This window comes from Panthera leo, chromosome E1 (genome assembly GCF_018350215.1).
Source record: "Panthera leo isolate Ple1 chromosome E1, P.leo_Ple1_pat1.1, whole genome shotgun sequence".
NCBI classification, from domain to species: Eukaryota; Metazoa; Chordata; class Mammalia; order Carnivora; family Felidae; genus Panthera; species Panthera leo.
In genome coordinates this window covers 23530169-23540107 of record NC_056692.1, presented here as the reverse complement: position 1 = coordinate 23540107, position 9939 = coordinate 23530169, and the positions used below count along the sequence as shown (strand labels likewise).

Genomic DNA, 9939 nt, shown 5'->3' with positions numbered 1-9939 from the left:
TAGACTGATGTATTTTTTTAATTATGTAACTCATCTAAGTAATCTCTATACCCAACTTGGGGGGGTCGAACTCACAACCCTGAGATCAAGAGTTGCATGCTCTGCTAAGAGCATGCAAGCTAGGGAGGGGGAGAGAGATGGGGACAGAGGATCCAAAGCAGACTCTGCTTTGATAGCAGTGACCCTGATGTGGGGCCCAAACTCTCGGACTGTGAGATCATGACCCCTGCTGAAGTCGGGCGCTTAACTGACTGAGACACCCAGGTGGCCCGAGACTATTGTATTTTTGAGATAATGGCCTTCAAAGTGCCTTGGGTTATTCCCATGGAGACACCACAGCACAAGTTACTATTTAGCTATTTTGTTTTTTAAATAACGAAGGGCTAAGGTGACCAAATGTCCTGGCTTTTCTGGAACTCATTCTGAATTCAGTATCTTTTTAGTTCATAAAGGCAGTTCCTTTAATAGATTACCTAATGTGATCATTTTTATACCTTTATAAGATTGCTATGTCTAGAACTAGGTTTAGGAAGATAATAGCAATCATAGCAGCATAAGTAGGCAAGAAGTGTATGAAAGAACATGGCTACAGGAGTGATCAGAATTTCTCGTTTCTTCCTAATTACCAAGGAACACCACTCCCTTCAGTTCGAGCAAGGCCCTGCAGGATTGCTGTTCAGGAACCAGTTGGGCATGTTTCTGAGTTTAGACTATTTCTAAAATAGAATGACTATTTCCATTTAGTGCCTCTTCTTTTTTTTTTTTTTTAATAGAATCACCAGAGAGCTGGGTTTTAACCTTGATTTTAGGCTACTTTTCCTGTTAATCAATAGGAAATGATTTGTCTACATCCTTGAAAGAATGGAGTCTATTATAGAAAATGACCACTTCTAATCCTTTCACCTTCCCATTCCACAAAACTATAGAAGGCCGTGATGAATCAAGAATTGATAGCATTTAAAGTACTGACAGATACCTGTGTTTTGCAGGAAGAACACTGACTTTGGATTCCTTGGTGGAGGAACACAAAACCCTCTGGTCTTGCTGCCAACGATGCAAGTGTGATTGCTGGCATCTTCATGGGCTCCAGAGGTCACAGCACGCTCCCACGGACTCTCATGGCCCCTCGGATGATTTCTGAGGGAGACATAGGAGGCATCGCTCAAATTACCTCCTCTCTCTTCCTGGGCAGAGGCAGTGTGGCCTCCAACCGGCACCTCCTCCAAGCTCGTGGCATCACCTGCATCGTTAATGCTACCATTGAGATCCCCAATTTCAACTGGCCCCAATTTGAATATGTTAAAGTGCCTCTGGCTGACATGCCCCATGCCCCCATTGGACTGTACTTTGACACTGTGGCCGACAAGATCCACAGTGTGAGCAGGAAGCATGGGGCCACGTTGGTGCACTGTGCCGCGGGGGTGAGCCGCTCGGCCACTCTCTGCATCGCTTACCTGATGAAATTCCACAGTGTGTGCCTGCTGGAGGCGTACAACTGGGTGAAAGCCCGTAGGCCTGTCATCAGGCCCAACGTAGGTTTCTGGAGGCAGCTGATAGACTACGAGCGCCAGCTCTTTGGGAAGTCGACAGTTAAAATGGTACAGACACCTTATGGCATAGTTCCAGACGTTTATGAGAAAGAGTCCCGACACCTGATGCCTTACTGGGGGATATAATGCCACCAAAGCCTGCATCAGCAGCCCCTTGAGCAGTACCAGCATCTGCTACACACCGTCTGTTCCCCTCTTCACCTTTCTTTTCAAATGGTTGACTCCTGGCTCTCCCTGAAGTGTTTTTTACACTGGGTGTTCAGGTTTATTTTAAAAGATGGGGGGTGGGGGGGGGAACATAAGGGGAATGCATACATTGCTAGTAACATTTTTAAAACTAACATTTTGGAATAGTGTTTATGAAAATCTTTAACTGGCTTTTAATCATTTTTAACAATTTGAACAGTTTAATAAACTGTTTGGTTCTGCTATATTCTGAATCCCATGCCTTTAGGCATCATGGCAGGTGCCAGAGGAGCTCAGTGCAAAAATCACTTTGGGTCCTGATTAACCCTTTAGAGACAAGCTTTGCCCAAGGCTGCTGACCACACAAATGCTTAGGGAAGATTGATACCAGCTTCAGTCTCTACTGGATTAGCCCTACTCTTTCCTTTCCTATTTAGTGACTCTGTAAGTTAAAAAACAAAAACAAACAAAAAAAACACCTTTGTTATCTAGTTGTTAAGTAATTATAATGAAATCTGCTGCAAACACCCTCTTGGAATCATTGTGCCCCAGGACTATATTAGCGTTATTTTTAATAAATATATCTGCATAACCTATTAGAATTTTTACTAAGAACTCCAGGGTGTGTGTATGTGTGTGTTGATGCTGGAAGAAAGATGCTCTCCAGTAACTGCATTAAAATCTGGCTCCGGTGACAACTATGCCACTTAAAATAGACCTCTCGGCTGAACTGTGTCAACGTTTCACATCCTTGCAGATGGGCAGACGTTAATATCAGTCACAGTGCTAAAGCTGTGGAAAACAGCACAGAGTGTCCACCCTGATAAAAGATACAGTTTTCGGATGTCTTTGGCAACTGGAGTGCACTAAAGCAGTGAGTCCTCCATCAAAGAAATTGTTTTTTAACAAAAGCTATGCCTTTGCTCCACACAAAATGTCCTAAACCAAACCTCCACAGAAGTGACCATCAAACAACAATGACTTCTTTTGTTGAAACTTGGAACCATGTCATCCGGTTCACTGCTCCTAATAAATATGACAGCATAACTCATCAGGGACTTGGGAGAAGTTTAATTAGTTCTTCCCTATTCCACACTCCTCAAAAACTATTGGGAACCATCAGATTGCCCCTGCTCAGTCACAGTGCTGCTTTATCTTTCTTCATTTGCCACGTAGGTTGTAGCTCGCTTCTCTGTGGAATAATTTTCTAGGTTTTTGGCCCGTCTTGACAAGAAGCCATAAATATAATGCCAGTGGTTACGTATTTATATAAATTATATTTTCTAGATTTTTATCTGGTCCGTGGCAGTGGTTTCATCCAAATTCTACCTTGTTTCTTCCCAGTCATTCACTTTTATAAACATGTACTACAGTCTAAATAGGAAAATTAAAATGAGGTTAATAGTTTGGGAAATCAGAGGAACCCATAAATGAATGCTGCATCAATTAGCACATGATCGAAAAGCAGTCAGAAGAACAACAAAGCAATTCGTGGCTGTGGAGGCTATGGCTTCTCTAGTATGAAGGCAAACTGTAAGTCCTGTAGTCTTTGGATAAGAGTCCAAAAATAACCACTGTACTACAGTAAGAGAACACTGGGTGACAGATGTTCTTGGTAGGAAAATTTCCGGCAGAAATCCCGGCCAACACCACTACTGGGATGTAACTAAGCATTCTTAGTACTTAAGCCTAACACCTTTCTAATCTCAATGTCAGAGTTTATTAGCTGGTCACAAAAGGAAGGCGTGTGACCTAGAAGGTGTTTGTTAGGGGAATTTCTGTGGTGATCCCCAGTGCAGGGCAAGCATTTCAAGTTTCTATAATGTAGAGGCCCTATAATCTTACCAAAGCTTAGGATCACACAAGTTATCAAAAGGCAAGTAGAAGGCATCTTGAAACAAGACATAGGTACATGCATACAAAATATTCAAGTAATTTAGAATATGCAACCTATTTGGAGTGTTAACTAGTAGTCACAGGACAAATAAGGCATGGATAATAACATACCCTGTGCCGCCTCTACATTGAGCACATCCAGACAAAAGTTACACGCTAAGCCATAAAACGTCTAAAAGCAAAACACAATACCAAAAGAGAAAAGCGCTTATTCACCGCCACTCAGGCAGCAGGGTGGGAGCTGCCGGCACCTCAAGCAGTACGGAAAGAAGTAACCTTGGTTACTGTTTCCAAGGACACTGGACTCTGGCGCGTCAGAGCCGAGATGCAGACGAGCGCAGTGTTGAGTCGTCTGAATAAACTTGCACACGTAAAGAAAGTGCAAGGGTATGGTTCCACACTCTGGAAATCCTTACTGGTGGTATGTGAGTGAACATTTCCACTACTAAACAGTATTTTTCATAGCAAAGCCTTTTTGTTGGTGTCTGCTGTATATGCCTCTAGCGCCTCCCATGGAGTGACCAGACCTGCCGTACCTGGTGAGGCCGGCAGTGATTATCCTTGCGCTCTGCAACCTCTCTAGGAATGGAACCATTCTGGTTAGCAGGTGAGCACACGTTAAAAATGTCATTGACACAGGCCATTGCGACAGAATAATAGCCCATATGGCATTTCCAGAAACTCTCAGCACTGTGAATCCTGTCAAACTGGGAGACATTCTTAGCTGCAAACAAAGGCAGATTCGGTCATCCTGCTCTACCATGGAATGTACCAGACGGGTCAGAGGCCCGCTTCAATCCTGGCGCCGTGATGAAACTCTAGGTGCTGCTCAGGCTGAAGTGGAGACAGAGGCCTCAGGGAAGCCTGAGGACCCAGCCTGATGCTGTGGGTACTAAGGTAGCCATGTGGAGGACAAAGGCCCTGAGGGTAATAACTCAGGCTGTGTCAGTCACCCAGCTGGAAGGGAGTCTGGAGAAAATGAGAAGCAGATTTACCTCGTCAACACTTCCCTGTGCATTCTGGGGCCCAGCAAGGTAAAGCAGAAGCCTCATCAACAGCTGTTTAACAAAAACGTCCTATACCTTCCTTGGAGAAGACACCACTAAGAGGGAACAGAACAGGATCCCCTCAAGTTTAGTGCCGGGAAGGGAAAACCACCTACTTAATTATGTAAAACGGCAATTTTATACCCAAAATGACCTTGTTCAGTTCACAAATAAAAACTGACTCGAGGTCAGAGAGCCTAAGTCACACAACTTGTGAAACACAAGAGTCAAAATCTCCTTGTAGAGCACAGAATTTACAAGTCAGAGACGTGTATGTCCTAGGTTGGCCTGTTCTTCCCAGGGCTTCACAGCTTCACAGTCCTTAGCCACTTAGCCTTTTTTTTTTTTTTTTTCTGATTTTATGCATTCAGTTCTAAGCGGCAAATTCCCTACACCAGATAGCAAGCATGAGCCTTTTCCTTCCAGAATTCCATGCAGTTTTTGAACACTGTGCTTCCACTGTTTCTAAGTCATGTACCTCAACCATAAATATACATACATCTGTTTGCCTCAGTAGGCCAGGAACTCCACCTTCCAACTGTGAATGAATTTTCAGATCTCTCACATAATACTGTGAAGTCAGGCAGTACTGGTCCCTATGCAGTCAGTCATTTCTGGACATTTGGACAAAGGCCACTGCCAAGAGGTTTCATCCAGCTGCCTTTCCAAAACTTGTCTGCAAAAATACCATGTTCACAGTCTTTGAGGTAAAAGAAAGTTTTCAGTGAAGGCTCCGAAAGGGGAAGGGTGTTTATTCATCCTGATACACAAAGATTTGGGCCTCTGTCAAAATGAACATTCAATCCATTGCAAAGTGCCCAGGCGTGTTTTGAGAAAATACCTTCTTGAACGCTGATAGTTTGAGAAATGAACAAAAGAAGAACTGGTTCAGCTGTGACCACAAAGTCGGTAAATCTGCCCTCACCCACTTCCATCGTCTGATGGAGATGAGCAGAAGTTTTTCGATAAAAAGAACATCAGTTTAGTCACAATGTCCCCTTTTTATTCATTTCAGATATCAACAAGCTACATGTGGGTAAATGCATTCTACTTCACAGGACAGCAGGGTTCTAGATAGAAGCGAGCACTGGCTCAAAACGTTCTTGCCAATTCCAAACCTATTACAATTTATTTTTCTTCAAACGTCAAAATGTCAATTCTTCACAGTTTCAATATACGGCAGCAGCAAATGATTCCTTAAAGAAAACCATGCCATATTTTAAAACATCTTAGCAGAACTAGAGAGAAGTTAGCAAACTTCTGGTGCCACATGCAGTTTGGGCAGGGCAATTTTACCTCAAATCCCTAAGACTTGCGGTGGGACCTAGGGGACAAATGTCTGCAGGAACGACTGGAGCTCGCAGCTTCTTTCTTGCCCCTGACCGTGCAGGGAACTCCTCCTATAGCTTCGTGGAAGCGAACTGCGCAGTCCTGCATTCTGTTCATTGGTCCCTGTCTCCTCCTGGGGTATGATGGGAAAACAGACCCAGTAGGTACTTCAAAGAGGTACTTTTCAGAGCAAATCAGGCAGGATGAGGCCGGGAGGTTTTGGTTCAACACAGTTGATCCAGAAGTTGGCACAGCTGGCATGATACTGGTGTCCTCCATATGCCAGCTTGAAGCTGTCCGTTTCGGAGTTGAATGCCTGCCAAAAATAAACAGATATGTGGGGCGAGTCAGGCTGCTTCTGCACCTAAGAGCTGGTCGGCACCCTGCACGCATCCCTCGCCAGGTCACAGAGGCTGAGGCCACACTGGCACACACACAAAAGCTGAGCAGGTGGCTACAGGGCTTCAAGTGAGAAAGTTTTTTGCTGCTAATTAAAGGCATAAAAAAATCTTTACCATTAAACCCAGTTTCAGCAAAAGAAGGCCAAATGGTTCATAGCAAAGGCAGACCGAGGCTACAGGGGGTTGTGTGTGGGGGTGTTCATGTTACGGGGAACTAAAATAGCTGTGGAGGATTTTTATCCCTCGTTGTGCCGAAGGGAGCCCTGCCCTCAGGCTGGCATTGAATGATACATACAGTCCCTTCCGTTTCTGGGGCTGATTACAGTCCTCTCATGGAAAAAAACAAAAGATTAAAAGCTCTCAGGGTCGAATGCCACTGGGACCTGATAACGGAATCCACGTAATTAAAAAGTCCAAATAGGTATAGGATTTGTAAAAATAAAGACATTGAACAGGTCAGAATTACTTCCAGATGACTAATGCTTACAGGTAAGTCACAGCCAGCCAGTCCTCACCTCAGTTCCCTGGAGGGTGTCCTAAAGCACTACAAGTAAACAAGTAACACAGAACTCTAAACCCCAATTTGTTTTTGATCACTGCCAAATCGTGACGCTCTCTGATCTCGCTCCGTGTCACAACTTCCAGTCTTCCAGAAGTTGCTCATTCTGTTACCTTGTTCATCACAGAGGGAAAAATGACTTGTAACACCGGAAGCCAATTACAAGAGCTACGAGCATGCAAACAAGACAAGTGGACCCACACAGACACACTAGCTGGTCAAATCAAACACTATGGGAACAGACATGACTCAGTAAAGGAAGGATTCATGGTCACAACAGTTCAGGATGGCAGTGGAATCATCTGATTGGCTTTCCACACTCAAAATTAAGATGGAGATGCTAAGATCGTGTATAACTGGTTCATACTTTTTTGGGATGTTCTTCTGCAGGCTTCTCTTCTTTCTGAAATAACGTTGAAACCATAAGGTCAACAAAATTCCCAGGACAGGGCCTCCTGCCCCCAAACAAAGCCTTACAGGCTTCACCTCTCTCTACCACCCCACTGTGCACAGGGCGGGGGCACAGTGCAGACAGCTTTCTGTTAGAGAGGGAGGAACTACCTCCATTCACTCAATGGCTTCCCCTACTGCCCTTTTGTAAGAGTACATGTACTTCCATGTCAGACTTCCGTGTCAGGCTTTATAAAAATCCCCACCTGTGGTCGTAGACCTTGCAGTGAAGTGGGCTGGATGGGGTCATCCCCAGGGGTCATGTCAGGGAAGCGCTGTGCCATCTGCAGGGGGAAGGTGTATCACTCACCCGGCTTCTGGAGTCCACATTTAAAAGGCACACCCCACAGGCAAGTTCCTGAGCATTTTTAATCCCAGGCCGTAGCATACAAGAGGAAAAATCCAGTGAATTCTCATCGGGCTAGGAGGACAAGACAAATGAGTAAGGACTCGGCAATTCCAAATGCTGCTGGCTTCACTCCCTGATCACTTATCCCCAGTAGGTCCAGCAGCGAGTGAAGTAACTTCTAATACCATCGATACAATTGTTCAATTTCCCAAACATTTACTGAGAGTTGCTGTGTTCTAGGTGCTCGGGACACTAGCATGAGCAAAACCTGGTACCGTCCTCTGAGAACTCACAGTCGAGGGTGGGGACAGGCGGGTAGCAGGCAGCACAGGGCCACAAGGACTACACCAGAGCACATGGGCTGGGCGGCACTTACTCCAACCCAAGGGGAAAAGAGCTGGATGACAGAAAAAGCTTCCTGGCACTTACAAACATCCTGAGTCTTGACAGGTAGATGCTAGGTGAGGGGACGGGGAAGGGCGAGGTAAGGGAGGGGATGGTATTTATTCTGTGTAGAACAAGCAACACAGGCAAGGGCAAGGCCTCTAAGCAGAAGATAGAGTGTGGGAAGAACACTCATAAGCATGTGGGAGCCGTGCTTATGAAAGGAGGGAGGAGATGGAACTCCAGCATGAAGGTCTTGGAAGGACTAGAAGAGACTGTATCTTGGGAAGCCATTAAGGGTTCTGACTGGACCGGGACAGGATCAGGATTGTGTCATGGACAGATCCCTCTGGGTGAGGTGTGGGCAATGAACTGTGGATGGCAATCCTCAAGGCATGCACCTCAGTTACAACGCCACTGTAAGGGGTCCAGGAGACAGCGAGGAAAGTTAGAACTAGGGAAGTAACAGCGGGGGCCGGCCACCTGAAGAAGCCCGGGTCATGTGTGGGATGTGCAAGGAGGGGTGAGGCTTAGGCAGCTGGGAGGGCTTGACATAGTAGGCATGCGAAAGGAGACCTACATTTGGGGCTGAGGGCTGGGAGGAGTTCGGTTTGGTCTAAGCGGAGTTGGAGTTGTGTGGGGGACAGCCAAGTTCCGACATCAGAGAAGCAGGAAGACAGATACATGGGCCTACTGCTCAAGGATGGAAGAATGAGGCATTATCAGCTAGAGAGTACATACACATACAGCTATTATCAGTGAAGCCCTTACTTGCCAGGCACCACACTAAGCTCTTCAGGTGCATTATCTAATTTCTTCCTTACAACAAATCTGTGGAATATGGGGTAAGAGGGCAGCCCCCAACTTTGGAAAGCTATCAGTTTTTTTTTTTAATTTTTAAAAGTTTTATTTATTTAAGTAATCTCTACGCCCACTGTGGGGCTTGAACTCACAGCCCCGAGATCAAGAGTCACACGCTCTACCAATGGAGCCAGCCAGGCACCTGTGGAAAGCTGTTCATTTCTTAAAATATGTATCTACTATATGAACTTATATGCAATTCCACTCCTTGGTATTTATCCAAGAGAAACGAAAACATGTTAACAAAAGTTTGCACAAAAAGTGCTCATGGTAGCTCTATTCACATAAGCCAAACTGGAAATAGCACCTATCTATAAATAAGAAAGTGGGTTAAAAACTCATGGTATATTAGTACAATGGAATATTACTCACTGATAAAAGGAACCAAATTGATACATGCAAAAATGTAGATGAATTCCCCCCACCCCTTCTTAAGTAAGTGCCATGCCCAACGTGGGGTTTCGAACTCACCCCCTTAAGATCAAGAGTCACATGCTCTACCAACTGAGCTGGCCAGGGGCGCCTTTTTTTTTTTTTTTTTTTAAATGAATTTTTTTCTTTTTAGATGAATTTTTAAAACATGTGAAGAAGCCAGACAGAAAAGCACATATATATTAATTTTATATAAAGTTCTAGAACAGGCAACTCTCTGATGACAGAAGTCTACGGAAAATGGTGGTTATTTCTGGAATCAGATCAGGACAAGAGGGAACTTTAGGAGGTGATGAAAATACTCCATACATTGCTGGGGGTGTGGGCTTACATGGCTAAATGCATTTGTCAAAACTGATCCAACTATATATTTAAGATCTATGCATTTCACTGTAAGTTATCCCTCAATTATGAAAAGCACTTGAATTACAAAACAAAAACAAAAAAAGGAAAAAAAAGTTTCAGAAGAGCTGTATATATTTTTTCAAGATTTTCT

General features: G+C 44.5%; 2 protein-coding genes across 15 annotated transcripts in view; one reads left to right on the top strand and one right to left on the bottom strand.

Annotated features, from left to right (window-relative positions):
* The first annotated feature begins 1079 nt into the window (after positions 1 to 1079).
* DUSP14 (dual specificity phosphatase 14) lies at positions 1080 to 2203 on the top strand. Its single transcript, XM_042915768.1, has one exon. It carries the CDS (start codon positions 1080 to 1082, stop codon positions 1674 to 1676), a length of 597 nt encoding a protein of 198 aa, XP_042771702.1. The 3' UTR covers positions 1677 to 2203.
* Positions 2204 to 2792: 589 nt separating this feature from the next.
* Positions 2793 to 9939, bottom strand: part of SYNRG (synergin gamma) — an 86895-nt gene continuing 79748 nt past the window's right edge. For 12 of the 14 annotated variants that reach the window (XM_042915744.1, XM_042915746.1, XM_042915752.1 and 9 more), the window contains 3 exons: positions 7728 to 7838; positions 7335 to 7370; positions 2793 to 6323 (listed from right to left, as the gene is read on the bottom strand). In XM_042915744.1, coding sequence (XP_042771678.1) covers positions 6192 to 6323; positions 7335 to 7370; positions 7728 to 7838 — 279 coding nt within the window. In that variant the 3' untranslated portion in view covers positions 2793 to 6191. The remainder of the gene's footprint in view (positions 6324 to 7334; positions 7371 to 7727; positions 7839 to 9939) is intronic. The other 2 variants (XM_042915747.1, XM_042915754.1) reach the window with 1 other exon arrangement.